General features: G+C 38.1%; 3 gene segments (V, D, J or C); all 3 read left to right on the forward strand.

The window, feature by feature from the left end:
- Positions 1-514: 514 nt before the first annotated feature.
- LOC127161547 (immunoglobulin kappa variable 1-8-like) lies at positions 515-1126 on the forward strand. The segment is given in 2 exon segments: positions 515-692; positions 814-1126. Coding segments are annotated over 2 exon segments (360 nt in total).
- Positions 1127-11765: 10639 nt separating this feature from the next.
- On the forward strand, positions 11766-12361 carry LOC127161546 (immunoglobulin kappa variable 1-27-like). The segment is given in 2 exon segments: positions 11766-11924; positions 12024-12361. Coding segments are annotated over 2 exon segments (372 nt in total).
- Positions 12362-14316: 1955 nt separating this feature from the next.
- On the forward strand, positions 14317-15071 carry LOC127161545 (Ig kappa chain V region 3381-like). The segment is given in 2 exon segments: positions 14317-14507; positions 14626-15071. Coding segments are annotated over 2 exon segments (375 nt in total).
- The last annotated feature ends 1795 nt before the right edge of the window (positions 15072-16866 follow it).

A 16866-nucleotide genomic window follows, 5' to 3' on the forward strand; every position in this document is an offset into this window, starting at 1 on the left:
AATTATTGTTTTTTCTCGGTTTCTGATAAGACCGAGGCAGGAGAGTAGTCAATAGTCTCCACCTTTATATAACACATATGAAATGAGCTACACCGGAAATTTACGAGCTGGATTATCATTATGAGGAAGTTCTAAAGAACGCTCAGTGCATATGGTCAATTAGACTGATGAGAAACACCTGAGAACAAACACATCAGAGTTCAGGTGAGTGTGACCTCTGGTGGTGCTGATCTTTGTTAAAATCTCTCAACAGTGTCTGCCCTTATTTTTAAATAAATAAAACAGAAATGTACATTTTGTTAGACCTTTGCTACTATGTTCATGTCAATGTGTTTGAAGTAACTTTTTAATGTATTTTAAAAAGTCATTAAGAAATCCGCTTCAGTTTCATTATTTTTTTTAAAGAAATGTTATGTTCAATAGCTCACATTCATCACAAAGTATTAAAGCTTCTGTTGTTTTGTAGAATATGAACATACATGTGGTCTGAGACTGACATCTGCCTGTTCTGTGTATGAAGATCATTTACATAGAGAGACACTTTGCATGAGAGTGTTTATAGTGCTGTGAGTTTAACACTTCATGACTGAGAGCAGAACAGAACAGAATCTTCATCATCACACAAGACAAAACAACAACAATGAACAACATCATCATCATCCTCATCTGGACCATTGCAGCTTTTATTCAAGGTGGGATATTACATTTTGATATGAATAATAAGCTGTTGTTGCTTTTTTTAACCATTTTAATATACCAATATTCTGTTATAAAGTTGGCTTACAAACAAAGTGACTTTTTTCTCTTCTTCAGAATCCAGAGGAATCACTCTGACTCAACCTGAAGTTAAAACTGTCCAACAGGGTCAAACCGCTACAATAGAGTGTAATATAGATGTAGGAATATATAGCGACTACTTAGCCTGGTATCAGCAGAAACCTGGACAAGCTCCTAAACTCCTCATATATTATATAAACAACCTCCAGTCAGGAACTCCATCTAGATTCAGTGGCAGTGGATCTGACAGTGATTTCACTCTGACCATCAGTGGAGTCCAGACTGAAGATACAGGAGATTATTACTGTCAGAGTTACCACAGTGGTCCAGTGTTCACACAGTGATAAAGAGTCATACAAAAACCTCCGTCAGTCAGAGTCACAGTGACTGCACTGATACAGATGAGAGAAACTGCAGCTGCTGATGGAGGTTATTTGTTATAACAGCCTCATTCAGTCAAAAATGTTGAAGTCTTGCGCTGATTTGTGAGTCTCTTTCTGGATCTTTGATGTGTTTTTCTTACACAACATCACCATGAATGTATTTAATTCATCATTTAAAATGTTGCACCACAAAAAGTCCAAGGAAAGCTGATGATACATGTGAAGGAAACAGCAGTCAGAGTCCTCATGTCTTTTCAATCCAGAATTACACAAAATGTGATCAGCATAAGATCTCCTTTTGTATGTTTTGAACATTAAAATTTCATTCGTCATTGTTTCCTTTTCCACAGTGTAATTTCTGCCACATCTCAAATGTTGTAGTGCGTTAAGTATCAATCTGTGACAGTGGTAGAACATTATGTTTTTTGAGTTGCACAAGCAAATAACATTTTCACACTCGTAAATCAATAAAATTACAGCTTCACTGGAAACGACACACAATTAAAAATATTCTGCTCACAAGTGATATTTACCTTGTTTTTCCTCTTTTTATTGGGGAAAAAACATTGGAAAGTCAGAATAATATAAATCAGAGTGTATTGTAGTAGTTTGTTTCTCTGTTTGTTTGGATTATCATAATTTTTAAAGTGTTAGAGCCATAATGGACATTATGCAAACAGAAGGATACTGAAGTATTGCTACAGTTATTATTTACTGCATTTGTATTTTTTCATAATCATTAAGAATGTTTATACTGTTATTTTATATGGTTTATTATGTATTCGCTAACTGATGACGGATTATGACATCATGTCCGAGCTAGCGGTGTAGCAAGCAAGAGACGGAGCGATACAGTTTTTGACCGTCGTTCCATATTTTGTTGTTGTATAAAGGGGAAAGATTGTTCCTGCTTTGAAGTATAAATAAACAGGAATTTAAAAGAAATATACCGACTTGGATGAGTTCGTCGCGTCAGACTGGTTGCTTAAAAACGGATGGTACATAAGCAAACTTAATGGAGTGCCATTACATCGTCAAAAACTGTGCTTCTGAAGGACAATCGCTGAACGGATTATAACTCTTTGGGACTGTTGTTTTTTCTAACAAGGTCCAATTGATTGTTGTTAACTTTAAAAGGATTAAGAGAGTGCATAGAAGTGGATGCACGTCAGTTATGAAACGACCGCATGGAGCGCATGAGGCATTTAAAGGTTATGGCGCATGATGCAGTAATTTAGGAAATCCTGTTTTGAGGGACATTCTACATAAACAGGTACTGTTTTAAGAGTTTGCTGGAAATATTTAAAGAGGCTTGATGACGGTTTCGTTCAGTTATTTGTGCGCTGATTCTGCAAAATGGATGAAGACTCAGAACATTGTAGTACCGATTCTCGCCACAAGGTGGCAGAGACTGCGTTGCAAATGGAAGAAGCTTCCGATGTCAGACCGAAAAGGACACTTCAGTTAACTGAAAAGGCATTAGAACTAAAGCTGCACAATCTCATGAAGGACAGAAAATCAAAAATGGGCCAAATTACCAAATTAATGAACGAAATTGATTGTCTTAAGGATGATGAGAGGAATCTGAATAATGTCGAGGAAAAGCTTCAGAAAAACTTTTCAGAGTTAAATAAAAAATTCAACTGCCTCAATGCTGAATTAGGAGTGCTTCTGTCTGAGGAAGAAAGAAAGGCCGATCATGATATCTGGTTTCAGCATAAGGCTGAATATATTGAGGAGTTTGTAAAACAGACGCAAACTTGGATTCTTACAACCAAAGATAAGATAGAGGCTTTTAACATTGGACCTGAAGACAGTGTTTCCATGGTTTCATCGCAAAGGCAGAAAAATAAGTATGGGTCTGTTGCTGGACCAGCCGCGGCATTGTGGGTGGGCCTACTGGGCCTGGGCCCACCCACTTGCGCTTGGGCCCACCCTGAGTAACTGCCAGATACACACACACACACACACACACACATATATATATATATATATATATATATAACATTGTCGTGAGAATTTTGTCCAATCACAACAGGACAATTTACGTTAACCAATACATTCATTTTGTTCAAGTACGTCATCGACGTCAAGTGTTTGTGTAGCCTGTGCCCAGAAGTGTTAGATGATATGGCACAACAGCCATCAATTTATAAATATCTTAAGAAAATTACTAAGGAGCGATCAGAGTCTTCCTCGCTCTGTGACCGGTCATCGCAGGGGTCTGCACCACCGCCTCCTAAAGTTAGCAAAAAAGCTGCTAGTGTTGGCTCCTCGCATGATGTGGATTATGTTGACATTGCACAAGAAGATTCAACAGAGGAACAGGGCTTCCAATTTCGTCCAGGGGAAAGTCATCAAGAATGGATGTCTACTCCTATTTTGCCGTCAGCCATTCCAACCACCAGTACTACAGCTGCATCCTCGGCTCCGACGGACCTGTCAGCCGCAAGTGAACCAGCAACGCAGCCCAAACTCAAGCAGTACCCTGTCACAGTTTTCGGACATAAAACCAGGAGTTTTTCTTCACATTGGTATGAGAGGTATGCATTTTTGGAATACAGCATTAGTAAAGATGCAGTGTTCTGTAAAATGTGCCGCCTTTTTGGTGAGAAAGGCGGGGAAGATAAATTCCGTCGCCGTGGATACAGAGACTGGAAACACATAAACACAGCTTGTTACAAACATGAAAACAGCAGAGCTCATCTGATGGCGGTTGAGAAATACAATAACTACAGAGAGTGCCATAAGTCTGACCGGGGCACTGTCCTCCACCAGCTTCTCAATGCAGATGGCCGGCAGGATGAGATAATAGAGAGAAATCGAGACCACATAAAAGTGATACTTGACATTGTTCTCACGTGTGCAAAGCAGGAGATACCTTTACGTGGATACCGGGAGAACGACGAAAGAAAAAATGCAGGTAATTTCCTGGAGTTGTTCAAGCTCATTTGCAAGCATAATCCAGATATACAAAAACGACTGGATGATATCCCCAGCAATGCTAAAATGCTTAGCCATGACATCCAAAATGAACTATTAAATGCTGCATCCACGCTGCTGCTACGACGCATAAAAAAAGAACTTCATGAATCTGAGGGAACTTTCTATGCGATTCTTGCAGATGAGTGTAAGGACACTTCAAAAAAAAGAGTTGGTGGCCGTCTGTTTAAGATATGTGTATAAAGGAGTTGTGAAGGAAAGGGCAATTGGCCTTTTGGATACAGATGACATGACAGCTGAGGGCATTGCCAAAATGATATTGGAAGTGGTGACACCTTTAGAGTTGGATCCAAACTTGTGTGTTGGATTTGGATTTGATGGTGCGTCTGTTATGGCTGGACAAAAGGGGGGTGTTCAAGCCATCCTGAAGAGCACTTTCCAAAAAGCAATATATGTGCATTGTCACTCGCATAGACTAAATCTAGTCCTGGCCTCTGTGGCACGCACATCAGCTGATGCTTCGACTTTTTTTGACACTGTCAACTCCTTGCACACTTTCATGTGTGGCAGTCAGCGGCACACACGTTTCCTGGACGCGCAAAAAACAATGTACCCCGATCGGAGAGCACTGGAACTGGAGCGAGGATGTGACACAAGATGGAGTTCCAGATCATCAGCAGTGAGTAAAGTACTCATTCTGTATGATGTAATCATTGAAGTACTTTCTGAATATGCAGAAGGGGGAGGACAATGTCAGATTGACGCTCAGTCGTTACTACAACAGATGCGAACAAAAAAATTCATTTTCTTCCTTGTGCTTTTCAAAGAGCTGTTTAACAAATCCGATTTTGCAACTAAAGGCCTGCAGTCCACCAGTGTGTCAGTGACAGATGCGGTGGATTTGATTGAAAATCTTAAACAATCGCTGACGGACATGAGTTCTAGTAACGACGAATTCCTGAAAATGCTGGCCATGACCAATCAGATTATGGCAGATAACAGTGTTGACAGTTTTGACATTTCATTGCCCTATCGCTCGAGAAAACTACCGAGTCGATTTGAGCAAAGTACAGTTACTACATCCCTGGGAAAATCTACCAGGGTTAGGAGTGATGAAGACTTGCAAGCTCTATTAAACATACTAATAGACTGCCAACTCAATGAACTTGGTGCCAGGTTCCACACTGACTCATATGGTCTGATGAACTCCGCAGCCACTCTGCTGTCACTCGCCTGTGACAGAAGCTTGACTGAAATGACAAACAGTCTGAATGTTGCAGGAAAGCTCTTTCATATCAACGTCACAGAGTCAGAACTTTCTGTGTTTCTGCAGCACACAAAGCGGAAAAAAGAAAGAGGAGAAACTTTTAAAACTCTCATTGATGTGTTGGATGTGTGCAGTGAAGAAGTCTCTAAATTGTACTATTTGGAACAATACACTAGTGGAGAAGCCAAAGACCTTGTCCGTAGCTGTGTTCATATGGAACCTAACAAAGGCTACAAGAAAGCTTGGGATCTTTTACACAAGGAGTTCGGCGACGAACTGAAAATAGCTAGTGCCTATATAGACAAAATGCTGAATTGGGCTCAGGTAAAACAAGAGGATGGAAAGGCACTGAAAACGTATGCACTTTTTCTTATTGGATGTCGAAATGTAATGGAAGATCTTGAATATATGGACGAAATGGACAATCCCATAAATGTCAGAATTGTCATCTCAAAGCTTCCATTCAAGCTGAAAGAGAAATGGAGAGGTAAAGCCTTTGAAATTCAAGAAAAACGTGGAAGGAGAGCAAGATTTGCAGACCTTGTGGACTTTATAGACAGAGAAGCTAAAGTAGTCACAGATCCATTGTATGGAGAAATTCAAAGCTTTTCTGTTGGGAGTGAAGGAAAAGGAAAGGCCACATCTGTCAATATCAAAGTTCCAAAGAGAATTTCACAAAAGGGTAGCAGCTTTGTCACAGCCATTAATCCTCTTGGAAAGGAGGTACCAGACTCTCCTGCAAGAAAACCCTCAGTTGTAACTGCCAGCGCATTTGAGAAGCCATGTTTGTTTTGTCATAAGAACCACACACTTGAGTCCTGTGGTAAATTTGTAGAGTGCCCATCCAAAGAAAAGGTTGACTTTTTAAAGTCAAAGGGCTTATGCTTTGCCTGTCTGACACTGGGTCATCTTAGTAAAGACTGTAGAAAAAGAATGATATGCCAACAATGCTCACAGAGACACCCAAGTATACTCCACATTGATAAGAAAGGTGAGCCAGTACACACGCAAAAGAAAGAAGACAACACAGAGGAAAAAAGTGTATCCTCTGCTCTGGGCTCACTGGAAAAGGAATCATGTGGTTGTACTGGGGCCGGAGAAGGGGAGCCTATTCTTGCAATTGTGGCAGTAAAAGTCAAATCCAAAAAGAGTGAGAAAACTTTGGAGACGTATGCCTTTATGGATCCAGGTAGCTCAGCTACGTTTTGTACTGAGACATTGATTAAACAGTTGAATGTTAGAGGAAAGAAAGCGAAAATACTGCTTCGAACAATGGGACAGGAAAGGCCAGTGGATAGTTACATTGTGTCTGATCTGGAGGTATGCGGACTGGAAGAAAAAGAGTATGTAGATCTTCCAAAAGTTTACACACAGAAGAGAATTCCAGTAAGAAAAGAAAACATTCCCTCACAACGACACATAGAAAAATGGCCTTACCTCAGTAAAGTGCACCTTCCCACTATTGATGCAGAAATTGGCTTGATGATAGGAACCAACATTCCTAAAGCACTGGAGCCTTGGCAGGTAATTAATAGCGAAGGAAATGGTCCCTATGCATTAAAAACTGCCCTGGGTTGGGTAGTAAATGGACTCAGCCAAGAAAATGGTAGCTGTTGGATTGGAAAAGAGGTGCAGAATTTCTGTTGAGAGTATTGAACATCTGTTAGTGCAGCAGTACAATACGGATTTTGCGGAACGCTGTAGTGAAGACAAACCGGAGATGTCACAGGAGGACCGCCAGTTCATGAGGTTCGTTGAAAAGTCATCCCAGTTGGTAGACGGATGCTACTGCATTGGCTTGCCAATGAAAACTGAAACAGCGAAAATGCCAAATAACCACAGTGTTGCAGCGTGCTAACAGTTTGAAAAGAAGGCTGAGTATGAACCCAGACTTGCACAAGGATTACAAAATCTTCATGAAGGATGTCATAACGAAAGGTTATGCAGTCCAAGTTCCAAAAGAGCAACTAAACCGAGATGATGGCAGAGTGTGGTATATTCCCCATCATGGGATATACCATCCTAAAAAACATAAGATACGCATAGTCTTTGATTGCAACGCAACTTATCGGGGAACCTCACTGAACAAGCAGCTGCTGCAGGGACCCGATCTCACTAACTCTCTGGTAGGAGTTTTGATTAGGTTCAGACAAGAACCGGTGGCTCTTATGGCAGACATAGAATCTATGTTTTATCGAGTAAAAGTTCCAGACAAAGACACTGATCTGCTACGTTTCTTATGGTGGCCAGAGGGTGACTTGACACAACCTCTTGTGGAATACAGAATGGTTGTGCATCTTTTTGGGGCCACATCTTCCCCAAGCTGTGCATCCTATGCACTTAGGAGAACGGCGAAAGATGCCAACCACAAGGTAACGCAGGAATTAGTGGATACAGTGTTGCAGAACTTTTATGTTGATGATTATCTGAACTCTGTGTCAACTGAAACCCATGCTATTGTCTTAGCAGAACAGCTCAGAAACCTATGTTCTGGTGGAGGCTTCCGCTTGACAAAGTGGATTAGTAACAGCAGAGCAGTTTTGTCTTCCATTCCCATAGAAGACAGAGCTAAAGAAGTCAAAGACCTAGATTTGAGTCACAGTATTCTACCTATGGAAAGGGCTCTAGGAGTCCAGTGGTCAACTGAAACTGACATGTTCACATTTAAAGTGCAGATTCAAGCGAAACAATCAACCAGACGAGGAATTTTATCTGTGGTCAGCTCAATATACGACCCCCTTGGATTTCTGGCACCTGTCGTCTTGCCAGCTAAACAACTACTGAGGAATCTATGTAAAGATAAAAAGGGTTGGGATGAAGAAATACAAGAGGATCAAGAACAAAAATGGTGTGACTGGCTCTCAGACCTGCAACAACTTTCAAGGTTTACAGTGCCCAGATGTATCAAACCAGCAAATTTTGGATCTACGAAATTTTGGATCTACGATCTTTGCTGACGCTAGTGAAACTGGATACGGCACTGTGACTTATATCTTGATGAAGAATGACAAGGGTGACAACCACTGTTCCTTTGTAATGGCCAAATCAAGGGTGGCACCTTTAAAGCAGATTACAATACCAAGATTGGAATTGACTGCTGCTGTTGTTGCAGTCAAAATTGACAAAATGATGCGACAAGAGTTACGCTTGAATCTCGAAAAATCAGTCTTTTGGACAGATAGCATGACTGTGTTGAAGTACATTGAGAACCAGAATACTCGGTTTAAGACCTTTGTAGCTAACCGTCTAGCAGTCATTCAAGAATCCACTGCTGCAAATCAGTGGAGGTATGTAAACTCCATACTGAATCCAGCTGATAATGCTTCCAGGGGCATGAGAGCAGAGGCATTCATCAGATGTGAGAGTTGGATACAAGGACCACGTTACTTGTTGAAGGATGAAAATGAATGGCCGAAAAGACCAGATGACACTGGTAAGGTTGCTAATGATGATGTTGAGGTTAAGAAATCTGCTTCAGTTAATGTTGCAGTTGTGGATAAGAGTGTTGATACTGTGAACCTGCTTATCAACTACTACTCTAAGTGGCATCAGCTGAAAAGAGCAGTAGCCTGGGTTTTACGGTTCAAAGAAGTGTTGCTATGCAAGCAAAAGAAAAGAAAGGAATTAAAAGACGCAGTACCTCAGAGTGAAAGTAACGCTGGTAAATGCAACGCTCTTCTTAACCAAAAGATGCAAAAACACAAAGAAGTGTGGTGGAGTAATGCTCTTACGCTGGACGAGTTAGAGAGGGCTGAGACTGAACTCATTCGTTTCACGCAAAGGGAAAAGTATGCAGATGAGATTGCAACTTTGCAAAAGAATAAAGGTCCAGTTAAAAAGAGTAGTTCTATCTACAAACTCGATCCAGTGCTTCAAGATGGAGTATTGAGGGTAGGAGGTAGACTGAATAAATCTGCTATGCCGGAGGAGACCAAGCGTCCGGTTATTTTATCTAAAGACCTACGCATTGCCACTTTGGTTCTTCAACATATACATGAAGAACTTGGACACAGTGGTAGGAACCATATGCTGGCAAGACTGAGACAAAAGTACTGGATTCCAAAATCAAACTCTGCAATTAGAAAGGTCATAGCACAGTGCTCGAAGTGCAGACGTTTGTATGCCAAACCTGTAATGCAGAAGATGGCAGATTTGCCTGCGGATCGTGTTATAGCAGACAAGCCTTCTTTTACTAATGTGGGCGTTGATTTTTTTGGACCCCTGGAAGTCAAAAGAGGCCGCAGTCTAGTAAAAAGATATGGCGTTGTGTTTACTTGTCTTGCAGTCAGGGCAATTCATATTGAAGTAGCTCACTCTTTAGACACTGATTCATGCATAAATGCCTTACGTCGCTTCATTTGTAGGAGAGGACAAGTTGCCATTATGCGTTCAGACCAAGGAACCAACTTTATCAGTGCGGATAAGGAATTGCGAGAAGCAATAAGATCCTTAAATCAAAATAAAATACAGGATGCAATGAGCCAAAAGGGCATCCAATGGATCTTTAATCCACCTGCAGCATCCCACCACGGAGGTGTGTGGGAAAGGCAAATTCGAACTATAAGGAAAGTCCTCATGTCCGTGTTAAAGCAACAAAATGTGGATGATGAAGGTCTTCAAACTGTCTTATGTGAAGTTGAAGCCATCGTTAATGACAGACCGATCACGAAGACATCCGATGATCCCAATGATCTTGATGCGCTGACTCCAAATCACTTACTGTTGTTAAAAACACATGCGACACTGCCACCAGGCACATTCAAAAAAGAAGATCTTTATGCACGCAGGTGTTGGAAGCAAGTGCAGTATCTCGCGGATTTATTCTGGACCAGATGGACTGCCGAATACTTGCCTCAATTACAAGAACATCAAAAATGGTCTAAGACCCACAGAAACCTGCAGATAGGGGATGTGGTTCTCATAGTGGATCACTGCGCACCGAGAAACTCGTGGATGATGGGCAGGATCATAAAGACTATGCCAGACTCAAATGGAACAGTAAGACGTGTTGTGGTGCAAACAAAAACCAATACGCTAGAAAGACCTATTACTAAGCTTTGTTTGTTGGAAGAGACTGTTTGAGTTTACAGTTATAAATGGAAACTAAAGAAAATTGAAAGAATTATTCTCAGTGTTTATGGCTCAATCAAAGTAATTGGTAATTGATATAGTTCCCCATAATTCCTATTGTTATGACACATCCTATATTGTAACATTGAAAGTATACATAAAAAGGCCTTTGCAAAGCAACAACAAATTCATGATGAAGTCAGTGTTTATTATAAATTCAATCTTGGGACATAAAAGTGTTTAAAATACCCATGTACGTCTGTATTGTAAAGTAAGAGACAGGTTTAGTGTTGATGTTAACAGCGGGGTTTGTCTCCCTCTGCTGGTTTGGTTTTGAAGAGTCTCTTGAGGAAGTAGAGCTGCAGGTATCCGGCAGTGATGATGACCAGACTCTGGAGAGCAGACCAGCTGTTCACATAAGTGGAGTTGGACTGAAGCAGGTAGAAATCAGCGCCGCGTCTCATTCGCTCGTAGTTATAATAACACCACATGTGGAAGACAAACCTCTGCAGCCTGTTGCTGCTTCATACACAGAGATTTGAGAAATGTGAATGAAATTCAAGGACTTACTGTGTCAAAACAACGTTTTTGAAACATTATTTTATTCAGTTATTTGGTGAAGAAAAAAAGAATTACCTGAAATGCAAAAAACATTTTTTTTTTTTTTTCTGTCAAAAAAACCAAAGCTATTAAATATTTCACATTGTTTTCCATAAAGAAAATAAATTATTAATTATATATGTTGTTCAAAATTTATGAAAGCCTATTTCCACCACTGAATACAAATATTTAATAGTGTATTTGCAACTCACATTTGCCAAAAAAAAATACAAAATCAGAATTTTTATCACACAATTCTGACTTTATTTCTCGCAGTTGTGAACTATTGTGCAATCGTGAAAAAAAAAAAAAAAAAAACAAATTTCTCAGAATTGCAAGTTTATATCTCACAATTGACTTTTTTCCTCATAATGGCGAGTTTATAACATGCAGTTAAAGTCAGAATTGTGAGATAGTCTATAAACTTGCAATTCTGAGAACACATTAGTCTTTTTTTCCACTCTAATAAAAATAAAAAATAAACTGTAACACTGTGAAGTATCAATCAAGCTGCACTTTAACACAAAAACAGTATATAATAAAAACACATATAATGTCTGAAGAAAATTAATAAAACACTCATTGTCTGTAGTTCAGTGTCTATAGGTCATATTCATCACAAAGTATTTAAGCTTCTGTTGTTTTGTAGAATATGAACATGCATAGAAAAATTTATGTGGTCTGAGACTGACAGCTGCCTGTTCTGTGTATGAAGATCATTTACATAGAGAGACACTTTGCATGAGAGTGTTTATAGTGCTGTGAGTTTAACACTTCATGACTGAGAGCAGAACAGAACAGAATCTTCATCATCACACAAGACAAAACAACAACAATGAACAACATCATCATCCTCATCTGGACACTCACACTGTTTGCTCAAGGTTTGTAATAAAACCTTTTATAACAACAATTACAGTAATTGTTTTAAAATGTGAAATATACATCATTTTAATTCTTGTCTTTTTTTCTCTTTCTTTCAGAGTGTAGAGGACAGTACACTGTTACTCAGAGTCCATCAATAACAGCAGCTCAAGGACAAGAAGTCAGAATAAACTGTAAAGTCAGCAGTGGAGTGTATGGTAGTAATTACCTGCACTGGTACTTACAGAAACCTGGAGAAGCTCCTAAACTCCTCATATATTATGCAACAAGCCATTACACTGGAACTCCATCTAGATTCAGTGGCAGTGGATCTGACAGTGATTTCACTCTGACCATCAGTGGAGTCCAGACTGAAGATACAGGAGATTATTACTGTCAGAGTTTCCACTATCCAAACAGTAAACATGTGTTTACACAGTGATAAAGAGTCGTACAAAAACCTCCGTCAGTCAGAGTCACAGTGACTGCACTGATACAGATGAGAGAAACTGCAGCTGCTGATGGGTGTGAATCAACTCAATCACTCTTGTCTGTAGATCACTATATTACAATGCATGTTACTATCAAAAAAAAAAAAAAAAAAAAAAAAGAAAGAAAGAAACTGGATGTTCCTGCTATTATATTTAGCAAAAATCAAACACTTCAGTTCATAAGAAGAACCTCATAGCAGCAGTCAAACACAGTTGTTAGTCTGATGGTTTGAGGATGTTTTGTTTCATCAGGATCTGGACTGTTTGCCATCATTAAAATTTTGCTCTGGCCTTGACAAATTCCAGATTGAGCCTTCACAACACAACTCTATGACTACATGAATCACTACTGCTCACATTACACAAGTCTTGTCATTTTTGTGTTGTATCAATGCAGGACCAGAGTAGAACTGGAAGAATAACTGTATCTAACATTGTAATGGAGACCTGCATAAAATCATGAAAGAAAAGTTTCTGAAGTCTCGTCCAGTATTTCACTAACACCAGCAGTGTGATTTTGTGGGGCTGAGGTGGAGAGAGAGGAAGTTTTTCATGAAAGGGAGCTGGGAAAGATTTGTAGATCATGAACAGCGACCACATCACAGTCACTGCTAGAGATGCCACCGGGCTTCAATACGACCACCAAAAACCTGTTCACTGCACACAGACAGTACCTGTGTTATATTTTTCTTTGTGTGCCAAATGATAACTGGCTTATCAATGACACAAAGAGACTTTTTGTTACATTCAACAATTTCTGAACATTGCACAGTTCTGCAAAACACTGTAAGGAAATTCTGCAAATAATAAATGATAACAAGACAAATGTGTCTACATTCTGTCAGCTCTCTTTCTCATATGTGGTGATGAGTATTCATAAGTCAGTTTATTCTGTTGAATTACTTTGTCCTAAACAGTCCTCTTTCTCTCATATGTAGCTTTGGAAAATTTGCTTAATTCCAGAAAATCTGTTTGTCCTAAACAGTCCAATATTTAACTAAAGTCCTACTCTTTTTAGTGAATTGTTTTGTTCAGATGGTGATACTTTTTCAAAAGAGTTGCAGTTAAAAATAGCTTTAAAAAGAGCAACAGAGTACAAGTCCACCCTATTTCACCAAGGTTCATCCACTTGGAGATTTCTGGCCTCACTGCTGATCTGACCTTTGACCTCTTTTATCATGGAGTTTCCTACAGTATAATGATATTTCATACACAGCTCAGTCATTTTTTGCAGCTTCAACCTAAACTTATATGAAATGATTTTGTTGATCTTTATACAGTAATGATAAAAAAAGGTAACACTTTATTTTGATAGTCCACTTTAGACATTCTACTAACAGTAAGTAACTTTGCAACTGCATGTCAACTAGTCATTAGAGTATTAGTAGACTGTCTGCTTAATATCTTCTAACACTCTTCTAAACTTTGCAAGTAAATGTCAACTCATTATTCTACTAACCCTAAACCTAATCTAACAGTCTGCTCTGAGAGTTAGTAGACATGTAATTGCAAATTCATGAGAATTAGTTGACATGCAGTTGCAAAGTTACTTATAGTTATTAGAATGTCTAAAATGGACTGTCAAAATAAAGTGTAACCAAAAAAATAAGGCCACATGAAAAGATTTCCCAGATAGCAACATGTCATTGTTTCAGTGTAGGAATTAACATTGAATCACTGAATCTATATATTTATCTTGTCTGTTAATTATAACATAACTATTTTGATGTTGTTGTTGCTGCTGTTGATGATGTTATAATATTCTAAATTTTTATTTATAATATTTTATAATAAATAAATTTATTATAAAATAAATCAAGTTTTTTTTTTTTATATATTACAATTATTATAAAAATATATTCATTAAAACTGATTTATCAGTTGTTTTTGTTAGCAGCACAATGATAGCAGCTCAAGCTGTTGTAAATCCTGCCCACTTCTTTGCATTGTCAGCACATGCTTCAGTGCTCTGAGAGTGTTTATAGTGCTGTGAGTTTAACACTTCATGACTGAGAGCAGAACAGAACAGAATCTTCATCATCACACAAGACAAAACAACAACAATGAACAACATCATCATCCTCATCTGGACCATTGCAGCTTTTATTCAAGGTGGGATATTACATTTTGATATGAATAATATGTTGTTTTTTTTTAATCATTTTAATATACCAATATTATGGTATAAAGGTGGTTTACAAACAAAGTGACTTTATTTTCTCTCCTTCAGAATCCAGAGGAATCACTCTGACTCAACCTGAAGTTAAAACTGTCCAACAGGGTCAAACAGCTACAATAGAGTGTAATATAGATGTAGGAATATATAGCAGCTACTTAGCCTGGTATCAGCAGAAACCTGGACAAGCTCCTAAACTCCTTATATATTATATAAACAACCTCCAGTCAGGAACTCCATCTAGATTCAGTGGCAGTGGAACAGCAAATACTGGACGAGATTTTACTCTGACCATCAGTGGAGTCCAGACTGAAGATACAGGAGATTATTACTGTCAGAGTGAACACTATATCAACAGTAGCTGTGTGTTCACACAGTGATAAAGAGTCGTACAAAAACCTCCATCAGTCAGAGTCACAGTGACTGCACTGATACAGATGAGAGAAACTGCAGCTGCTGATGGAGGTTATTTGTTATAACAGTCTCATTCAGACAAAAATGTTGAAGTCTTGCGCTGATTTGTGAGTCTCTTTCTGGATCTTTAATCTTTTTTTTTTTTTTTTTGCCACACAGCGTAACCATGAATATATTTAATTCATCATTTAAAATGTTCCACCACAAAAAGTCCAATGAAAGTTGATGATACGTGTGAGGGAAACAGCAGTCAGAGTCCTCATGTTCTTTCAATCCAGAATTACACAAAATGTGATCAGCATAAGATCTCCTTTTGTATGTTTTGAACATTAAAATTTCATTTGTCATTGTTTCCCTTTCCGCAGTGTAATTTCTGCCACATCTCAAATGTTGTACTGCGTTAAGTATCAGTCTGTGACAGTGGTGAAAATACAAGCAAATAACATTTTCACACTCGTAATTCAATAAAATTACAGCTTCACTGGAAATGACACACAATTAAAATATTCTGCTCACAAGTGATCTCAGAGATGTCTATTTGACGTCTGCAAGATGTATTTTTTAGATTGTTTGCTCATCTGCAATACGTCTGGACATTTCCAAACAGATGTCAAACAGACGTCTATTAGATGTCTTTAAGACGTTTATGACTTAGAATGTATGTAAAACTGACATCTTGCAGATGTATGCGTGCTATCTGGGTCAAGAACTTGCTGTGTCAAAACAAAATAATTTTTTTGAAAACATTTTATTCAGCTGTTTGTTGAAGAAAAAAAAAAGAATTATCTGAAATGCCAAAAAAACAACATAACCCTTTTTTTTAAATGTCTTCTGTCAAAAAAACAATACCGAAATTATTAATTATTTCACATTGTTTTCCATAAAGAAAATATATTATATTTTTCTCAAAGTTCATGGAAGCATGAACCCCTTGAATTAAAAATGTAAAAAGGATATTTGCCACTTTTTATGTCACAATTCTGACTTTTTTCTTGATTGACAGGTGATCTGACCAATCATTACCAATCAAACTCACAATTGCAAATTATACAGTCAGAGTTGTGAGATAAAAACTGGCAATTTCAAGAAATATAGTCAGAACTGTGTGATATAAACTCACAACTGAGAGTTATAAAGTCAGAATTAAAAGAGAAATAAAATCACAATTATGAGAAATTAAGTCAGAATTCTGATATAAACACAATTCTCACTTTTTTCTCAGAATTGAAGTTTATATCTCGCAAGTTTATATCTCACAATTGACCCTTTGCAAACAGCTTGATTTTATATTTGTGTGATACAAATTCACAATTCTCAGAACTGTGAAAAATAAACTTGCAATTGCAAGTGGCAAAGTCAGAATTGCAAGATATAAACTCGCTTTTATTCACAATTCAGACTTTTATTCTCAGAATTGTGAGTTTCTGGTATGAAATTCAAACAATAAATACCATTTTGTGGCTCTTTAATGTGTCGTGACAGATCAGTGTATTGCCTCATTAGATCAATGACATATGAACCGATCGTCTTTTCTTATTTACTTAAACACACATCAGAACATATATTATTTCAACCAATATTTTTTTTAGTTCAAGTCCACTGAAGTGAATCTACTCTCCTGTCTGATTGGTTTGTCAGACAGAATGGCAGATTCAGCGTTATGATTGGTCAGATCACCTGTCAATCAAACTGTTTGCGAAGGGTCAATTACGAATTATAAAGTCAGAATTGAGAGACATAAACTCACAATTCTGAGAAATAAAAACTGAATTGTGAGATATAAACTTTTTTTCTCAGAATTTTCTGAATTTTTTCACATAATTGTAAATTTTCCCCTCAGAGTTGGACTTTATAACTTACAATTGTAAGTTTTTATCTCAC

This window comes from Labeo rohita, unplaced genomic scaffold (assembly GCF_022985175.1).
Source record: "Labeo rohita strain BAU-BD-2019 unplaced genomic scaffold, IGBB_LRoh.1.0 scaffold_667, whole genome shotgun sequence".
Classification (NCBI taxonomy): Eukaryota; Metazoa; Chordata; class Actinopteri; order Cypriniformes; family Cyprinidae; genus Labeo; species Labeo rohita.